This window comes from Glycine soja, chromosome 3 (assembly GCF_004193775.1).
Source record: "Glycine soja cultivar W05 chromosome 3, ASM419377v2, whole genome shotgun sequence".
In the NCBI taxonomy this organism is placed as follows: domain Eukaryota; kingdom Viridiplantae; phylum Streptophyta; class Magnoliopsida; order Fabales; family Fabaceae; genus Glycine; species Glycine soja.
The window spans coordinates 34,286,873-34,307,941 of record NC_041004.1 but is presented as its reverse complement, the minus strand read 5'-3'; the positions used below and the strand labels follow the sequence as shown (position 1 = coordinate 34,307,941).

The following is a 21,069-nucleotide window of genomic DNA, read 5'->3' as shown; positions in this document are numbered from 1 at the left end:
TCGAGGCAGAGGAAGACCCAAAAAGACTATAAGAGAGGTTATCAAAAAGGATCTCGAAATTAATGGTTTGGATAGAAGTATGGTACTTGATAGAACATTATGGCGGAAGTTGATCCATGTAGCCGACCCCACCTAGTGGGATAAGGCGTTGTTGTTGTTGTTGTTGTTGTATACGAAAAGCCAGGGTTGTCCAATTTTTCTTTTCAAATGTTTATGCCAATTAAGTAATACTTTTCCATCTACTTTTCAATCACAAAAGGATTAATTTGAACAAACCATTTTATTAGGAGAAATGATACTTATACAACAACTTGTATAATAAATCTAACACTAGAGAGAGAAAGGGAAAAAAAGTAAGAAAAGAGAAAATTCTGAAATGTAAAAAATAATATGATAAAAAGAGAATTTTATGTTTGTGGCACTTGAGATCTTCATTACAATGCATAACTTTTTTGCAGACTTTCATTCTAGTTGCAATAATTTTTTCCCCTGGAAGTTATCATGTATATAATTTTACCCATATATTTTTTGAAAAAGCTTTGTGCTGAAAAAAAATGTTAATTAAATATGACATGTAGTTAGTGTTAATTAGTGTCTATATGACATGTAGTTAATTAGTGTCTATATGACATCTAGTAATTCTAAATCACACGATATTTCTTCTTCTTCTTGCTTGAAATTAATTATATTGTATGAAATTATCATGTGCCTATAGTGTTAATTAGTGTCTATATGACATGTAGTTAGTTTTATTAACTTTTTCTCGTAAATTAATGAGGGTCATAATCATGGACTACTTCACTTATTTGCAGTCCCTGAACCTGAAAAAAAAACCGAGAAGGATCGAGAGACAGCTTTGTAATCTGCTTTTTTGGACTGATAATTGCTTCCACATTTTTTTTTATCGAACTCTTAATTTATATAAAATCCATTCCTTTTTTAATCTTTATCAATCAATAGAAGTGATCTGCTAGGAATATTAGTGCGGGATATATTTATGTTTTTATTGGGTTCAAAGTCATCACTACTCTACTTATGGTTTTGGCTATATATTTATGTCTTTAAACGCTTACCCAATATTATTTATTTATATCCATGCATATAAGTTTTACATTACCCAATATTATTTATTTATATCCATGCATATAAGTTCATTTCCTTCATATATTGTTCCTGAGATTTTTGCAAAGCTTACCTAAATACAAAAAATAATATATTTTAAGATGGTTGTCTCCACGACCGTCTTAGAATGTGTTACATACTAAGACGGTCGTCGCAAGGCTGTCTTAGTATGTAACACATTCTAAGGCGGTCGCGTGTATATAGGACCGATGTAGAATGTATTATATTCTAAGACGATCGTGGAGACAACCATTTTAGAATGTTCGCACATTCTAAGACGGTTGTTAAAAATCGTCGTCATAGACGCGTTCTTTTCTACTACATCGATGATCAACATCAACAATTATATGGCCACGAAAAGAAATAGTAAGATCAAGGGAGATAAGAAAACATAAAAAACATAAAGAAAGTAAAGGGCTCGATTCTTTTTGTGTAATCCATCTAAGATGAATTTTGAATATTTCCACTCCACCCCTGAACTCTACTAGAGTAGAGTAGACTTTTAGGTCAATAACTGACGTAGTATGTAGAAAAGAACCGATTAAAATGTGATTTTTGCAGTAATGTTTGTATGTATATCTATCTAATCAAGCAATTATAATACTTGAATTGTTGTGATTGAGTTAATATTTACACGATTGACTCAAGAAAATATTTACTTTATTGTTTTAAAATTTCGTAATATTTCAAGAATTCGTTAACAAATTCATTTATATGTTTTTTAATTTTTTTTTCAATGATACATAAGAACAATATTAGTGGATTACAAAAATTTTAATTAATTGTGTACAATTATAAGATTTTCATTTTTTTTCACTTCATTTTAACATAAGAATTCTGATTTGAGTTAATTAAGTTGTGATTGATTCATATTTCCTAGTGCTAAAAAATCTAATGATATATTAATTGTTAATAGTTTCAATTTTGCACGATTGTCTCAAACAAATGTTTACTTTATTTTTTTAGGATTTTCTTAATATTTATGAGATGATATTATTTTTTGCTGAATTTTGTGAGAAAGATATTAGCACATCAGTTTCTATTTTTATTAATATTTTGAGTAATAAAAAAATACATATGGTAGTTACCGCGGGATCCTGCTTCAATCTCTCTTGTTACTCCTAAAAGTTGAGTAGAGGAAGATGTACTCAGCATAAAGACTCTTTTTTTGTCAAGTTGTACCTATTGTTCAATTAAAATTTCAAATTTATTTTAGATTTGAGGTGTCTATTTTTAAAATTCTTAAAGTTTAAAATTTCGTCTTTTGGTTTTTGAATTTTAATAAATTATTTTAATTTTTTTTTTACATAATAAATTAATAATTTATGATAATTTTTAACTATTATAAATTAATTTTTATTTTTACTCATTTGAATTTACATGTTAAAACTGAAAACTGATATCAAATACTAAAAAATCATTATACATTATCATTTATTAAAAAAATTAATTTATCAAAATTTAAAATTAAAATTACAATTTTAAATTTTAGAAACTAAAAAAAGAATATTAAATAGCTGAGAGACACTCTCACCCATGGGGTATGGAACATTTGTACCCGTCTGGAATTTATTTTTTTGCATCGTACACGACGACTATATGACTGGTGCACGCTAGAAGGCGTCATTCCATTGCTAACCCTTACCAGTTGGCAAAGAAAGATGATTAGGAATGCCACTCTTGCCGCCGCCATCTTTCCCGGCGAGTTGATCGGAGCAATTCTGTTATGGTTACCGGTGAGATCTGTGTTACGTTTCAAATGTGTGTGCAAGTCTTGGCTCTCTGTTATTTCTGATCCCCATTTTGCCAAATCCCATTTTGAGCTAGCAATTGCACCCACCCACCGAGTCCTGAAATTGCTCAACAATTTCCAAGTCAATTCCATAGACGTAGACAATGATGATGATTCCGCCGACATACTCTTCAATACCCCACTACTTCCACCACCACACGCTGCTCCCAAATACGTATACATTGCGGGTTCTTGCAGAGGATTTATACTCTTGGAACTCGTTTCGGACTTAAATTCCATTCATCTCGTCGTATGGAATCCGTCGACGGGTCTCGTGAAACGAATTCACCATGTTAATCATTTGAATTTGTTTGATATCGATTCACATCTATGTGGCATTGGGTATGACTCGTCAACCGATGATTATGTGGTGGTAACAATGGCATGTCAACGACCCGGTAGGGTGGTGAATTGTTTATCTTTGAGAACCAATTCATGGAGCTTCACCGAGAAGAAACAACTAACTGCTGCTTATGATGATAATGAAGTCGGACATGTTACGAGGGAGTTCTTGAACGGGGCCTTCCATTGGCTCGAATACTGTAAAGGTCTTGGCTGCCAAATTATTGTTGCATTTGACGTGAGGGAAAAAGAATTATCAGAGGTTCCGCGGCCACGCGATTTACCCGTTGAATCTGAAGATAATTTTATTTATGATTTGATCTCAATGGGAGAATGTCTTTGTTTATGTTTTGTGCGCTGCCAGAACAGGACTAGAGTGTATGAAATGTGGACCATGAAGGAATACAAAGTTCAGGCATCTTGGACCAGGTCATTTGTTTTTTCTACTAGTTATTATTCTTATCTGTGTTCCATTTCCCCACTATGCTTCACCAAAAATGAAGAAATTCTGGGATTGAAAGAAAACAAATTGGTGAGAATTAATGGCAAAGGCGAGGTGTTTGAGCATCGCCCACGCGACAATTTTGCTGGGCGGCCTCGTTTACATGTTATATATACAGGGAGTTTGTTATCACTCCCTAGGACGACTTTGAAAAATTAAGCAAGTGAAGATGAACTTCAATCATAGACAATAATGTAATACTCTTCAATCCTTTTCACCAATTTATTACTATTCAAAAAGCATGCCATGCATAATGGATTGAAACTAATAAAGTTGTGATTGAATTTGTCTTGCATGCTGTTGGTTTAATTTGTTCCTTATACTGATACTGATATTGATCATGTTCATATGCCTTCTGTCACGTGTAATTTCATGATATCTCTGAACGTACCTGCATGTGCAATGAATGAATGATTATATATAGCTTCTAACTTTTTCATTCAAATGTTCTCTTCCTATGTCCAAATTTTGTTTAGCTGCATAAGCTATGAGCATGAGACAGGAAACTAACATAGTTATATAGGGGCTTCTAGGGTTAACATGTTGCATTTTATTCCTACTCTGCACTTTGGTTAACATGTTATATGTACTTTTACCACAGGGCTGTATGGTGGATAAGTGGTGGACGGACAGTGCTCGAACTGAACTGAATTGGTGGTGAACCAAACTGCACTGGACAAACCAAACTGTTTTTTGATAAAAACTCAACTGTACTAACTGGTTGTTTGATTTGTCAATTTCTATCAGAAGTATATTATACGGAACTGGTTGATGAAAATAAAAATGGCCATCTTTGGACCTATTTCAACTCTTCTTTGTGTCGGCTATTTTTTTTCTGTGCAACATGTTCTGTTTCCTTTACATTCAACAATCCATTGCTCCTTAATCTTGATTTCTGTTCTGTCTAAATGAAGACCACTCTCTGATTATTATATGGCTGAAACCCATTTGAAAAAGTCTTAACTTCCTCCTGTTAACGGATATATATCACCATCAACTTTTGAAATTTGAATACCAAAGCCAATATATGTGACTTAATTGGAGCTGTTATTGTAAACCAACGTATAAACTTCATTGCAGTGCTCTTGAATATTTCTATTTACGTTTGGCAGCAGTAATTGTGTGAAGTATTGTCTGTTTATTTTTAAAACAATCTGATATTTAAGTATGGAGAAGTAAGCCTTACTGATTATGATTGTGCTGAAAATTTGAAGGATTGTGTTAGGGCCTAAGATTTTGCAAGTAAATGTAGTATTAAAGTTAAAGGGGTGGGAAGGGAAACGATCAAAATTAGGGATCTGTCACGTGTGTAAGATGTATAGGGAGGTAGAAGTTGGAATATGTAATGAAGATTGTAGCATTCTGTTATATAAGATGCATAGAACTGATAGAAGTGCTTTGCTTTCTGAGATCCATTCCATTGTTTATAATTATTATTCTTCCCAATGCCATACCTATCCGTTATTGTACATCCTTATTATTTTTTCCCCTTAATATTTGTTATTGCTTCACACTTCATCCTTTTTCTTTTCCAGCACTTGTTGCCTTCTTCACGCTTAACTTTCTTCACCATTGTGTAAACATTGGTCCCTTGCAAATTCTGATTTGGAATATCATTGCAAGGTTAAGTTTCTTCAAAAGAAATTCCTTTGAACGTTGGATGTGCCAATTTGTGGGCTTTGGCACCTTCTTTTGCGTAGTAAATAAAAAGAATTGTTTTTGGAAAAAAATTATGTTTCGTTCCTTCTACTTTTAATTAAATTGGATTTGATTCAGATTGTTTTAAATTTGAGTCTTATATTTTACAAAATGGGTGGATATAGTCCAATGCGCCAACAAAGTTTACCTAAATAGGGACTAAATATACCTATTTTTTAAATTATATGAATCATTTTGATTCATTTGAAACTACAAAACTAAATTAAATTTCATTGAAATTACATGGATTAAAAATATGTCTTAAATATGTTTTTATTCTCTTAAATTTGAGTAATTTTATTTTTAGTCTTTTAAATTTTAATTTATTTTTTTTAATCTTTGAAATCCGCAAAATGTTTTTTAGTTCTTTTATAGAATGTGAGACAAACAAGAAATAAGAGATTTATAATTTGTGACAATTTTTTAGCACTAAAATATAATTTTCTATTTTATATTTGAAAGAATTATTTTATGAGAGTTTAAAGTTTTCAAAATTAAGTCTGTGAACAAATAAAGTAAAGTGATATTTAAAACGGTTAATGCGTTCTTTTCTAATTTTCTACTGACTTCATATTGATAGTTTTTAACTACCAAAAAATTACACTTTAAAATATAAATAGAAAATCAAAATTTGGTAGTAAAAAATTTTCACATTTCTTTATTTGACTTACATGGTACACAAGAACTAAAAAGAATATTTTATATATTTCAGGGACTAAAATGAACAACTTTAAATTTAGAAGACTGAATAAAAATAACTTTAATTTGAAAAATAAAAAATATATTTTAACCTGTTTCCATAAGGAGGGACAGAGGCACATCGGAGGGTGTGGGGAGCCAAGCTTTTTTAATTTTTTTATACAGGATTTATATATTAATATTTGAGTAACTATATATTTTCTATTTTGGAATAATATTTAGGAGTTATTTTTTCTTCTTTTTTGTAAAATATTTTATCCTCATTTTCTAATATTCATTGTGAAGATAATTATTTTCTCTTTTTAGATAAAGTATTTGACAGTCATTTATTTTTTTCAACAGTATTTTTCTTCTGTCATATATTTGAAAGGTTATAAGTTATTACATTTACAAGTCTTTATTAGCCATCCGTTGATATCGATTTGTTTATAACTGATTTGAAAATTAAAAGTAATTGATTAACATTTATTAATGGATCAAATAATTAAGTTGAATTACGAACAGTTAATAAGGGATTGGAAGTGGGAGGATTGAGACAAATTAACAAGAGAAAAAGGGACAAAATATTTTTTGAAAAATAATTATCTCTTAAGCCATTTAATGTGAGGGGCAATTTTAAAATAAAATTAAAATTTATGATAAATTTAATTATTTTTATTGATCTTTGATGAATTATATATTTATTTCTTATATATAAGATTGATTAAGCTTTTTTATCCGTAAGATTTGAGTATGGTACCTGGAGTTTACTAAATCGCCTTGGTATTAACTAAGCTTTTTAATTGGCGTTATATAATATTTCTTATATTTAGGGTCTCGAGATAATTTTAATTTTTATTATATATTTGTCATGAAATTTCGTTGTGACATGTAAAACTAATGACTAACAATTATAATCTTGGGTCTTAATTTGTTTTCTGTTTAAATATATCTTTTATTAATATTTTGATAAACTAAAACTGCTAATATAATTATATATCTTTAAGGAAATAAATGCGTTCACATGTCATCACTCTTATAGTCTAGAATGGGTAGAGAAATAAATGCTGACATTTTGGGTCCACATTGGTGTAAATTCTAGTATCATTATCTTTGTTTATTATTTCATTTTTATTATAGGCCCAATTAAGTTAAATGGGTTGAATTCTTCTTTATATATAACATTTAATTTGTTTTTAGACAAAAAGTTTATATATAAAGAATAATAAAATGAACTTTGACATATAATAAATATGTAACAAATTTAAAATGAAATTTGTTAACTGACTCTTTGTAAAACATGTAGAAAATAGTTTAGGACTACAAGAGCATAAATGCCCATAACTTATGTATTTGTTTATAAATCTACTGTTTCACTTATGATATTTGGCCACCATTTTCAGTTTTTTATCCTTTAATTGTTATTCTAACTATTTGTTTCAATTCTTAACCCCACACATAATTGACTAATAACAAAAAATTCCAAATTAATTATATAAGCATCAATTTCAATGGCTTATAATATAAAAAAAATATGAAGAAACAAATATGCATGCAAATGCTTGTCTTTCGGCTAGTATAATATAATTGAAGTTTTCTAACTTATCCAAGAAAAAAAATGAAATTAAACAATCCTATAAAAATATAGATGCAATTAATTAATCATGTATTTTAAGATGATTAAAATAATTTTCTTAATTGCACCAATCATCTTCTGTGAAGTTGTTTAGCCCCATTTCTAATCGAGTAAAATAGAAAGCCCCAACCTAAGTTGTATCAATTGTGCAAAAGTTTTAGTTAACATTATGCAAACCCCAAGCTTAAACTTTTCCATTTAGTGCCAATTGTGTTAAGGCCGTTGTTGAGGATCCTTCATCCTTCAATGCATGCATCAGCAGCAACACCTTTCAACTTTTTCATTCTCTGGCGAATTCCCTCACCTTCTTCCCCCACCATTTGTTTCTTTATGACCCTACCTATCTCTTCCCTTTCCACAATCCCATTCTCATTTACATTAGCCCTAAGAGCACTTTCAGACCTTCAGTTAGCAAAACAGCATTCATCTTTTGCCCAGCGAAGAGTTGCCATGCTATTAGTGGAATCCCTTGCACAACACCTTCAATTGTGGAGTTCCAACCACCGTGGCATATGAACCCACCAATTGCACCATGAGCAAGGATTTGAATCTGATATGCCCAATAAGGAACCACCCAACCACGCCCTTGTGTTGTCTTCAAAAACCCATTTGGTAAAAATTCAAAAGGGTCCTCATTTTTAGCACCAAAATGTCAGCAATAATGCCAAACTTGTTTGGAGGTCTTGACACCCACAAGAATCTTTGACCACTCAATTCCAAACCCCAAGCAAGCTCGTTTATTTGCTCTTGAGAAAGTGTGCCACCACTTCCAAAGGACACATACAAGACAGAATTATGTTGTTGCTCGTCCAACCATCTCAAACATTTTGTGTCACTTCCTTGATCATTGCATGACTCATTTTGCACAAAGGGTCCTATTGCATCAACAGAAGAGATTCATCTTCCCTCTTCTTATTGCAAGGCCCTTATGGTCTCTTCTTCCATCTCAAAAAAGTTGTTAACCAATATACCATCAGCTAAATAGAATCTTTCACTACCTTAAAAAAAGTTATTAACCAATGTATCATTAGCTAAATATATTTAGAATTAGTCTCTCGTAGCCGTCCCAAAGATTGAAACTCCTATAAATATCTTCAAAGTCTCACCATGATGAAATTATTACATGAAACTATCATGACCCAATTAATCTATGCATGATACATAAAATAGTGTTATTGATTATTTTTTGTAAATTGAAAAGCTTGACTGTGTGTCATGTAGAAATTGATTAGAACCATAGGCATGTAAATGTCCAAAATTATGTAATAATTTCTTTTTATCTGAAAGTCAAAAAACCCTAATTAAACTAGTAATCAAAGAGAAAATAAAATAGAACCTATCATTGCCTTTAAGAAATTGCTTGTATGCTACACCTGATCAATCTTGAAGAGGGTATGGTAGATCAGTCCCATGAATTGGTATGGAATCAGGAATCTCTATAGGTTCTAAAAGGTGTTTGTACTCGCAAGAAATTGTCTTGTCTGGCATGGAATTAAGAATACAAGCACAGTAATAGTAACATAGTCGTGGAAGGGAAAAATGTGTATATAATTTATTAATTTATAAATATTTGATAAAATTATCTATTCAAGTAGGTAGAAATCTAAAATAACATAAACAAATATATTTTGTTGTGATATTTGTATATAATTGATTTTAATTTTATTTTATTGGTAAAAATATATTTTGGGATATTTATATTTTTAATTAATTTTAAATACTTGTAATTTTTATTTATAGTTAAATTATTTTTATTATGTTTTCTTACTTTTAATTATATATATATATATATATATATATATATATATATATATATAATATTTTTTACAATTCATTTTATAGTTTCAATGTTAACATTGGTTTTTTAAAACTGATGTTAACTAAGCTTCACAACATCGATTTTTTACAAAACCGATGTCGTATAGTAAAAAATGACAAAAGAAATGAAAAATATGTGCAAAACCACATCGGTTTTTTACGAAAAAATGATGCTCTAAGAATGTTTTGTATGACGGTCTTAGAATGCGCGTAAAAACAAAAAATATTGTCCCTAATTACAAAAATGTCATTGTGTCATATTCTAAGAAAATTATTAATAACCGTCTTAAAATGTGTATCATCGAATCAATATTTTCCAGTAGTGTGTGAAACCCAATTCGACACCAACAAAATGAATAATCCAGTGGTTCAATTCAACTAGTACAGTGAAGAGGACCAAGAATCAACCCTTCAAGTCCAAGTTGTTTCTAAAAAGGCCAAACAAGCTGTTTGAGAAAGAGGTTCATCTCACAACACTTTAAGTGTCCTGATTTGTGATCTTATACAACTAAGGGACGCCAAGCTTCTCGCTTAATCAAATAGTCATTAATATATGGATTTTTGGCATGTAGTGTGTATCTAGCTTTCTGGTTTTTTTTTATAAAATCTAGCTTTCTAGTTCTTGAATGATCAGAAATGCATATGATTAGAGATTGATTGTAACACGTGTCTTTCTTTGTTACATTTTTTTTCAGTAAAAAACACATATTTTTCTTTGTTACCAAAGTCTCGTCAATGACACAATTTGTAATTTTGTTGCCCTGTTCATTAATATATTTGGCTACTTCTAAGTCACATTCATTGGCCCCGTGTCTAATCAGTTGGGACATTTAAATCTTAATATGATTTACTTTAATGTTGATGTTTTCTAAATATTTAAATGGAAAAATAAAAATTTACATAAAATTATAGAAGTACTGGGTAAGGACTTCGATAGTTATATATATATAAATTGTTTTACTTATAAATGCAAAATGTTTTGCTAAATTTTCGTTTAAGCTAGTATTGTCTCTTTTTTTTCCTATGGTGATACTTGTTTGAATCCAACACAACTTTTTTCTTATGCAGGTGCTGAACTCGCAAAAAGACTGTCTTATGCAGATACCTAACTATTGCTATATATGCACCATAGCTACTATGGTGAGTTTAAACCTTAAAGCTTTGAATATTTAGATATACTCAATAGTCAATTTTCTCAATTCGTTTGGTCCATAAGCACATTAAGGCAACTGGTTTTCTCTCCTTTCTCCTAATTAAGAAACACGAAGCAAAAAGTATCTTTCAGCTTCAAGAAGAAACACAATTCACCAGTATTCTGAGTTTACCTTTCTTTCAAACTACTGTGTTGTTTGTGCTATATCTGCTTAGTAATGGTTGCCTCTTTTCTCAAATAATAATAAAATTAATAATAAAAACAATACAAATTTGTTGGCATGTTCCAACCCCATTGCCTAACAGTGAGATTGGGACTTTTATCCCCATTTGAGGAGGATGAAAATAAGGTGTATTTCTCCCATTTGCTTATACACATTCTGATCTATTTAACCCATTACTTGCAAGACTCTGATCCATTGCTTGATATTATTTAGCAGGTGCCAGAACCAAACCAGAAAACTAAAATAATAAGGTTGATGTACAGCACTTGTTATTCTATGTTGCTGAATTTGTCTACATTTTTTTGTAGCTCTAATTAAACCTTGGCGACTGAAATGTCTTCCGGCATTTCAAACATTAGGATGGAGAAGTCAAAAGGGGACGATGGTGAAGCTAGAAATTTTCGTTATTGGTTTGGTTAGGGTTTTGAATTTTGATGTCTTAAGTGGTAAGGTTTTCTATTGAGGAATTAATGTTGTGGGGGCAGTAGTGCCAGGTCTTGTTCCTGTTAGAAATAAGTGATTCTATTGTTCTATATATAATATTCCACATCATTGATTCACTGTGATGATTTAATGGATATAGTAGAGTATGAGAATTTTTCTTCATAGTTTGTTATCTGACATTGAGAATTGGCTTTATTACGATTTACACTGCAAAAATTTAAATTTGTTATATATCTTACAACATTATTGTTATCTACTATTAGTTATAACACAACTAGAATTAATAATTGTCAAAGAGGTTCCTTTCATCTGTGAACCCTCATATAAAGCATGATGTGTCAGCAATTTCATTTCTTGAAGAAATGAGAAGGACTCAAGGGTGTTGTTTTATATATTTTCAAGAGTTCCTCTTTAGTTTCAGTAAGACATTTTCCACAAGGCTTCAAAAGCCTTTTTTTAACTTATGAAAAATGAACCAATACATTTTTCTTTTTTTGAAATACTTAATCAATTATCTTAAAATTTTCTCTTTCACATTTACACTAAATTAGATTTACATTGACCCTTTAAACAATTTGTCTTATCAAGTTTCTAACCAAAACTAATGAGTTAGCATCACTAGAAACAGTTTGTGTGTCCACCATTATGCTTATTTTTTTGGTCTGATTAGAAAAAAAGAGAAAAATTATTACAATGCATTTACTGATTTTTAACACCATGTTGACTTGTTCTACCCCTTTCTTCCTACAAATCAATAACAGAAACAAATCATCCCAAAACCCATATTGTGCATTTTACCCATATCTGCTCTGGTATATGATGCACTAAAATACCAAATTGCTGCCTAAATTGTACATCTCAAAAATCTTCCCAAACTCTCAACAAACAAACCAGAAACATAATAATCTACTTTGTCATAACCGTGCTATTGACTACTAGCGTGTTCTGAATTGCTACCAAAATCGAAAAAGTGGCAATGGCGGTGACGCAATGGCGATGACCATTGATAGAGTGGCAACAACGGAGTGAAGGTTCAAGAGAATGAAGGTTTCAAAGTGAGCCAAAGTAAGGCGCCAGAGAAGAGGTTTAGAAATATTAAAAAAGATTCAACATCGGTTCTATTTAAAAATCAATGTTATCAATGCATTTAACATCAGTTTTCAAAAACTGATGTTAACTAATTACTAACAATATCAATTTTTTGAAAACCAATATTAACATTGTACTAGCAACATTGATTTTCAAAAAATCAATGTTAAGTTTTTGCTAGTAACATCGATTTTTTGAAAATCGATGTTAAGAAGTTCCATTTATTTAAGGAAATATCACCACGAATAATTTAACATCAGTTTTTCTTGTAATCAATATTAAATTGGCGATGTTGATTGCATATTTTGTAGTAGTGTGGTGTGTTCTTCTTGCCTATGTAGACATGTTTGTGTTCATTTGTTGTTTTCAGCATTACATCTTCTCATAATCCTTAAGTCATGTATATCTTCTAATGTGTACTCTTGACTTAAATTACCTCTAGAATTATGCTTTTAGTCATATACAACACCTATGATACCTACACTTTGACATAGAACTAATGATTTTTCTTTTGCTTTTAGTTTCTTGCTTCTAATGTTGGACACACGTCATATTTGAGAAACCAAGGCCATAGGATAATGCTTGTTGAGAAATCCTTTTTTTTTAACTCACTTCGGGACAAACCATTAGTAGCAAAAGTCTAAAGGACTTAAATTCACTTCATAAATGTTTGTTGTCATTAAAACATATATCGCATAAAGTTTCTGCTTCAATAAAATTTTCAATGTGATGTTTTATATCCCGTGAGAAAAAGGTTTTAAAATCCGTTATTTCTTTCCAGAAACAAAAACTTTATTTATGCTCTTTGCAATATTTATTTAATAATGTATTTGGAGTAAATGGTGTCACATTAGCCCCCCAAATACCTAGGCACGACCTTGACATGCAAAAGAGGCCTATCTACATCCTTTTATATTCCTACTAATTGCATCCATTTAATTGTTGATTGATGCATGGTCTTTGTAGAACTACCATCTTCTTTTATTGCATTAATAGCAGCTTCTTTCAACCTCTTCATTATTTTTCTCATTTTTCCACTTTCAATTTCCATTAGACTCTTTATCACTTCAGCAACTTCTTCCTTTTCCACCACTCCATTGCCATTCCCTTTTAGCCTTAGTGCCACTTTGAGGTCATCACTTAGCATAACAGCGTTCATTCTTTGCTCTGCAAAGAGAGGCCATGCTATCAATGGCACACCTTGCAACACACTTTCAAGGGTTGAATTCCAACCACAGTGACTCATGAACCCACCAATTGAACTATGGCTGAGAATTTCAATCTGGGGTGCCCATGATGGAATCACCAAGCCTTGCCCTTTGGTTCTCTCCAAGAATCCATATGGTAAAAATTCCAATGGATTCTCATTTTGACCACTGAGATAAGCACTACTAGCTGAACTACTGGGTGCTCTTACCACCCACAAAAATTTATGATTACTCGATTCTAGGCCCATAGCTAGTTCAATAATTTGAACTTTTGATAATGTGCCACCACTCCCAAAAGAAACATATAGAACAGACTTAGGTTGTTGTTTGTCCAACCACTTTATGCAGTCTAATTCAATGGGCCCATCGGACTCATGCCTGTTTGAATTATGGGCCCAATAGGGTAAACAGGAGGGTAGCCATTCCACTCTTTAGCCAATGCTCTTATGGGCTCTTTTTCCATTTCAATAAAGCTATTGATGAAAATCCCATCAACTGTGCAAAAACGTTTAACACGTTGAAGGAAAAGTTCATAACCTTGACTTGATCGATCTTGAATTTGGTGGTGGAGATCAAGGCCGTGTATTGGTACACAACCTGGCATTTGAATAGGTTCTGGAAGGTCTTTGAACTCACATGATGTGTCTTCATCCAACTTGGGCAAGTGAAAGTACATTGAAAGTGTAAAAGCCGATTTTGGAAAGTAAATATATGACAACATGTTGAACTCTTTGGCAAAATCTAGTGCTTCATAGGCGAAGTTATCAACCACTAGGGCCACAAGGGGAGTCCTTGAAGTCAAGGACTTTAAAGCATTGTGTAAAGAGGGCAAAGAGTAAGTCACTGTGAGTTGCATTCGGATTGCAGTTTCAAGCCCCTGTGGTATGTCAATGGGGTCCACTGGTGGAAGGAAAGTTGGGGTTATGCTTGGTGGGAGTGTTTTAAGAAAGGATTTTGAGACACTTGAGAGAGACCCAAGTGTGGGAATGAAGGCTGTGACATGCAAGAGAGGGTGGAGTTTAACAAGCCGTTTGGAGAACTCAAGAATTGGGATTAGATGGCTAAATCCAGGACCTGGAACAACTGCTATGTGAGTTATTTTCTCCATGATGCGATGTGTTGTTGGTTTAGGTATGATTTTGTGGGTGAAGGGCATAGATTGATGAACTTTTTATATGTAAAATATCTTTGATAGTTAAAATAACATCCGAAAAGTTTTCCTACTCGAAGTATAAGGGTTAAAAATGTAATTTTCTATTAAATGGTTGAAAGTTGTGAAAGTCATCTATTAATGTCCATTGCTATTGTACATTAATGATTTTTATGATTTTTGTCCATTAGCATTGAATTTTTAAAATTATTGTAATCAATGATATTTAAAATTTGATAGCCGACATTAATGGTAGAAAATCAAAATTCAATATAAGACATACAGGATGTTTTTCCTAATATTGATTTTCAGGTTATATGTTGAATAAAATTAATTGTAAGCGGAAAAGTTAGTCGAAAATTTTTAAATTAACTTATTAAATTATAAATGTTGGATAAAATTAATAATTAAAATATATAAAATGACATATTAAAAAAGTAGTAAGAAAATTAAATAAATATTTTAAGGATAAAAATAAAATAAAATATAAAAAATTATAAGTCATTTTAAAAAATATTGCTTTAAGTAACGTTTAAAAAATATTAAAAATTACTTTAAAAACTTGTATATTAAGCAATAAAACAAAATTTCAAGCTAAAAAAACTAAAAACTAACTAAAATAATTTTTTCAACATAACCTAAATATTATGATAGAAAATCATTAGCATCTAATGTTTTTCATTTTTCCACTATATCAATATTTTTGTTATTCAAGAAATTGATTTCAAATTTAAAAATATTTTATTTTATCACATGGATATCATTAACAATAAACGAGGTAATATTTTAATTATAATAAGTCAAAATAAAATAATTCATTCATTGAAATAAAGATAATATTTATATATATTTAACTAAAGATAATATTTAGAGGAACCCGTGTATACGCACGGGTCGTTCGTCAATTGATTTTTTGATGCAAGAATTAAAAGAAAGTATTGTAAAAAAAGAAACTAACATTGATACTAAAGAGTTTTATAGAGGGCAGTACATTGATTTCGTCTAATTATTTATTTAGCAAGCATAAGATTTTTTTTTTCAAGGCAGAGTAGTTGTAACATCCACAAATATGGTTTTATAAGTTATGCATGGGAGGAGTAGTTGTGGCATCCACAAATATGATTTTTCATTTACAATAAATTTGCAAATAGGACTTAATTTATTAATTATATTTTATCATTGTACACTTTATCAATATTGAATTTTTCATTAAAATAAGTTTTTAAAAATAAAATAGTCAACATAAAATGATTCTATCTAATTTTTTTTAAAATAAAAAAGATAACATTGGTAAAAAATATTTCTCACTGTGTTTGTGTGCTTAATTTTATTTATATGTGTGTGTGTGTGTTTTGTGTTTTTTATTGAATGATTTTATACCGCAGATAATTAATCATTTGATTGTAAAAATTTAATATATAAATAAGCATATAATGCTATTTTCCAGGAGCTTATGGTAATCTTTCTTTTGAAACATTGTATGCAGTCTTCAAGATGACAAAGATCCAAATGATGTTTACGCTAAAAAATGGCCTTTAAATTCATTTATTTAAAATTATATTAAATTAATGTACAATTATGGGTTTGAAACACAATACAATTTGTTGATGAAGATAATTTATTGATTATATTTGCGCATGTACAATGCAAAATATCTATTTGTTTACTAATTGGTAATATAAAGATTCAAACACCATCAGTACATTTCTATGAAGTTCTATAATTAACATGACAACCCATTCAATGTACATTGCATAACAGTGACATACTAATTCACATATAGAATAAGGAGTAATACATATATCCTACATTCATAAGACACAAAATATGGTAAGCTTTTATGAAGCATAGGCAGACATACAATGCAAAAGCAGGCCCCTTAGACCGTGTATATTGTTTTGCTAATTTGTTAGATGAAAGTTAAGGAGGTGAAATCTGGGAACTCAATCCTTGAGGTGTCTATTGCAGGTAGGGATTGCTGCATAAAATATGAAGTAACTTTTGAGTCCGATTAAAAGTTAGCATTGGTGCAGCTTGAACATGCGATAGTGCCCACAATTATGAACCTAAAACTGAAACATAAAAATTTTCACTTACAGGCTCGTAGTGGGGGAGGATCATTGGAATCAGAGAGTGGAAAATGGACCTTGCAAGATAACTACATCATATATTAAGAAACAAATCGGAAACAAAAAAAATCAGATGAACATAACTATAATATTAATGTATGATAATGAGTGTTGAAATATTGACTAAACATGTCAAAAAGATTAAGCAACCTGAACTAGAACCAAGTCAAGGGAGAAACTAATTTATGTTCGCCAATTGGATAAGTAAAACATCATTTCCACCTCTTTATCATAACTGATATTGAATTTTAGTATCCTCTTGCACACTACTTCATGGACCTCTTTATAGGCCAACAAGGAAAAGCATAAAAATTGGACACTCTAAAGAGCTGGTTGGATCAAGCTTAAAAGTAGCATATAATTATTTTTTTATCATTATCTGAGATAGACCTTTATGTTTCATCTATGGGAGCCATATTTATTGAGGATCTAATCAAGCTTATTTGTATCCATGACAGGAAATTCATAGTAAAAATAAGTACATCAAAAGCAGTTGTTAAAAATCCATAATCAAACCATATGAAAACCCCAAATAGATATCCTTTTTAAAAAGACAATATAATGCCGAACAGAATCAACAGTTCATTATGAAACAATTTCCAAGTTAGGGTCCAAACTCATGCCAGTAACTATCCATTGAAACACATTTTCAATGGTGAGAAAACATGTCAAAAGTTTCAACGAACAACAATAACAACAATAAAATAATCAAGAGGAAAACATATTGAATAGCAGAAGAATATTGTATCAGAGGTCAAAATTGTACTCTTTGAGGTTGATGGTGTAGACAAAGCTTTCTAGATGTCGATGGAGAAGTGTCCTTACTGAAAAAGAACAAAACAAAGGAAATTATTAAGAACAAAATGAGTTATTCAGACTTCCACTCCTCTTCTCCTTCCTCGGATGTGGGCAATTGGTACTCAGGTGGCCCTTACCTTGGTAGTTAAAGCAAGTCACCTCTCTATATGTGCACTCATGAGCATTATGCCCAAGCCTACCACACTTCCCACACCTGAGTGGTGTAGTAACAATAGTAGGAGCACCACTACCACCTCTACCAGCAGGCTGAGACACTCTGTTAACTAACTGAGAACTCCCACCAGCTAGGTGATGTCCTCCACTGGTCCTTTGTCCCCCATAATGGTTTTCATATTCGGGAGGGGCAGAATATGGCTTAGCACGACTGTGAGTCATAGGTTTCTTCTCTTTCCCATGACTAGCATTGGCATTCTTGTAAAATGCAACCTTCTCCTGCTGATCTTCGTCAAAGATCCTACACATGTTGGTCAACTATGCAAAGTTGTGGATACCGTGATAATTCACCATTATCTTTACTTCTGGTCGGAGGCCATTGACAAATTTCACACACTTGGACCTCTCTCCAACTTCCCCCTGATAATAAGGAAAATACCTTACAAGGTTCTCAAACTTCACTGCATACTCTGCCACCGTCATACTCCCTTGTTTTAGCTCAAAGTACTTCTCCAGAAAAGTCTGTCTAAAGGTTCCCCATGGGACAACAACACCACCTGCTCCCTCTAAACATGGGCTAGTGTTCTCCCACCAATACTCTGCCTCATCTGCTAGCATGTGAGTAGCAAACAACACCTTCTGATGTTCTTGACACTCCGTCACTCGGAAGATCTTCTCAATCTCCCTCAGTCAAGCCTCAGCACCCTCAGGATCATAACCCCCTTTGAAGGTAGGCGGGTTGTTCCTCTGAAAGCGATCTAAACCATGGTACATAGTTGCTCCTCCACCGCCTCCCTGATTGGCCATAACTTGCGCCAAGTTGTTCAAGGCCTCGATAAGGAGTCATTCTCGCTCATTTCTCCCAGGCATTACTCCCAGCCATAGTTGCTCCTCAACACAATAGAGTACACCTCTAATCAAACAAAACAAACACAACACATCAGAGTACACAAGGAAACACAGAAAGCTCATAACACACATGGCCAAAAGGTCCGACCTACTCTGATACCACTAAATGTGACACCCTCTACCCTCACAAATATCGAATAAAAGGAAATGAAATCATGCGGGATTTTTTTTTAAACACATTGACTTTAAATTAATTTCAAAAGATAAAGGGTTCACACTCACTTAATGAAAACATTGTAGAAATTATTCGAATAAAATGAAGTTATCCCAGCTCAAAACAAGGTCGTGCATGTTTAATAAAAAAAAAACTAAAGTAGAAAACATAACACAATTATATCATTTACGGAAATTATAACATGGGAAGTAAAATCCTATGCCCCAATGTCACACTTATCAGAGCATGTCTCTATCACAGACTAAGTCTCTCTATCTCTAGCGTGGAACTCATCATGTGATGACTCACCTGAACAACAAAATGACAATCAACCCAAACACAAACACACACCAGGAATGAGTTATCACATTCATATATACTAAAACATTAGAACATGTAAAACATATAATACTTAAAACTGAATTTGTATAAATAGCATCACTTAATAAAATCACACACATTATTCACATCCATTCAAGTTCACACACTCCAGAAAATAATATCAAACCACAATTGCTAACTCAATGAAAGTCAGACACAAGCGTTATGCAACAATTATACTAAGACTCAAGTCTATATGCAATGTGGTACCATATCAGTGAAAAACCACACTAGGACGCTTAGGAGTACATAACAAGACACACCACACAATGGGTATATCAGGTCACTCTCACTAAGTAAATCATACGGAGACCAGTCAGGGTCACGCTGTTTTGCGAGAATGCTCCAACCATGTGGGATCGGCACAAGCTTAAAGGAGCACTCAAACCGGGTGACCTCCAAGGCCTACACTCCGAAGAGTCCGTCAGGGCCTCTCCCTCCTTATTCAGGTCCAACCCCTAAAATAATTTTTTTTGCACACAAACACTTTTCATGAATTATACAATACTCGTGACCTTACACTTATATTTCAAATATGTTTAACAAGTTGCACTACAATTCAACCCTTCAGGATCCTAACTAGGAATCCTACAATTTTCCTTTAATACTGCGCATAAAAATTTTCTCGAGATAAACACTGGTCGGGTTACTGTATAACTCATAACTCACAAGACAAGTAATATCACAACAAATATCAATCACACTATCATTCACAACCATATCTCATGTCTATAATTTAACTAATTATAAAATATACTTAACAATTAGATAACAATGTATAATAAAAATAACATAACACCTCTAACTTCAAGACTTATAAACAAATATATATAACACATTAATGCACAATTATATATAATACTAAATATATATATATAACATTCACGTAAACATTTAAAATATTAACATAATTATATTAAACCATATAAATAATATATTATATTTAATATAAATTAACGTAACATGCGTTAACGTAAGATATTAAAATCTTAATATAAACTTACTTATAATATATATATTTGTATATATTAGTTTGAACGTATATATTATATTATATATATATATATATATATATATATATATATATATATATATATATATTGTTTTATATGAAAAACATGTATACTCATATTCTAAACATATTTCAACTAATTTGTCAACATTAAGAAAATGCTTAATTAGAATGTGAACACAGTTTTAGTTAATTTCTTGAAATGATTTTAGTCAATTCAATTATTCCATAATTGCTACACATGTGAATTTTATGATGAGAAATCAGTTACGCAAAATAAAATATGAAGTTTATGAGATAAGAGTGTCAATATCTATACGTGTATACACTGCGGTGTAAAAAAAAATAAAAATAAACAAGATTGAAAGGTCAACATATCTTGTATAAACAAAATCACTACCACACAATTTTTATGCTATTTATAAAGAATTCTAATTCAGGTACACACCTAACATAGGAACACGTTAATCCTACAACAAATTCGCATCAGAATACCAATTGGTTCATCAAACATACTCAATCCGTGATTAAACATGAAAACATAATTAAACTTCATAAACACCCCAAAATAACCCAAAAAAATTTATCCTCTAGGGATCCCTACACATGTTCATTCTAACCCCCAAGCGTGAGTAACTTATCCCTTATCTCGATGTA

The 21,069-nt window shown here is 31.5% G+C and overlaps 1 protein-coding gene and 2 pseudogenes across 2 annotated transcripts; 1 reads left to right on the top strand and 2 right to left on the bottom strand.

Moving 5' to 3' along the window:
• The first annotated feature begins 2,666 nt into the window (after positions 1 to 2,666).
• LOC114406547 (F-box/kelch-repeat protein At3g06240-like) lies at positions 2,667 to 4,561 on the top strand. 2 transcript variants are annotated; one of them, XM_028369280.1, is made up of 2 exons: positions 2,667 to 3,685; positions 4,360 to 4,561. In XM_028369280.1, exons 1-2 carry the CDS (start codon positions 2,784 to 2,786, stop codon positions 4,406 to 4,408), a joined length of 951 nt encoding a protein of 316 aa, XP_028225081.1. In that variant the 5' UTR covers positions 2,667 to 2,783; the 3' UTR covers positions 4,409 to 4,561. The 2 variants fall into 2 exon arrangements, with proteins under 2 accessions (XP_028225081.1, XP_028225080.1); XM_028369279.1 differs by having other exon boundaries at positions 2,667 to 3,952.
• Positions 4,562 to 7,954: 3,393 nt separating this feature from the next.
• On the bottom strand, positions 7,955 to 9,310 carry LOC114405192 (annotated as a pseudogene).
• Positions 9,311 to 13,252: 3,942 nt separating this feature from the next.
• LOC114406545 lies at positions 13,253 to 14,875 on the bottom strand (annotated as a pseudogene).
• Between the last annotated feature and the right edge of the window lie 6,194 nt (positions 14,876 to 21,069).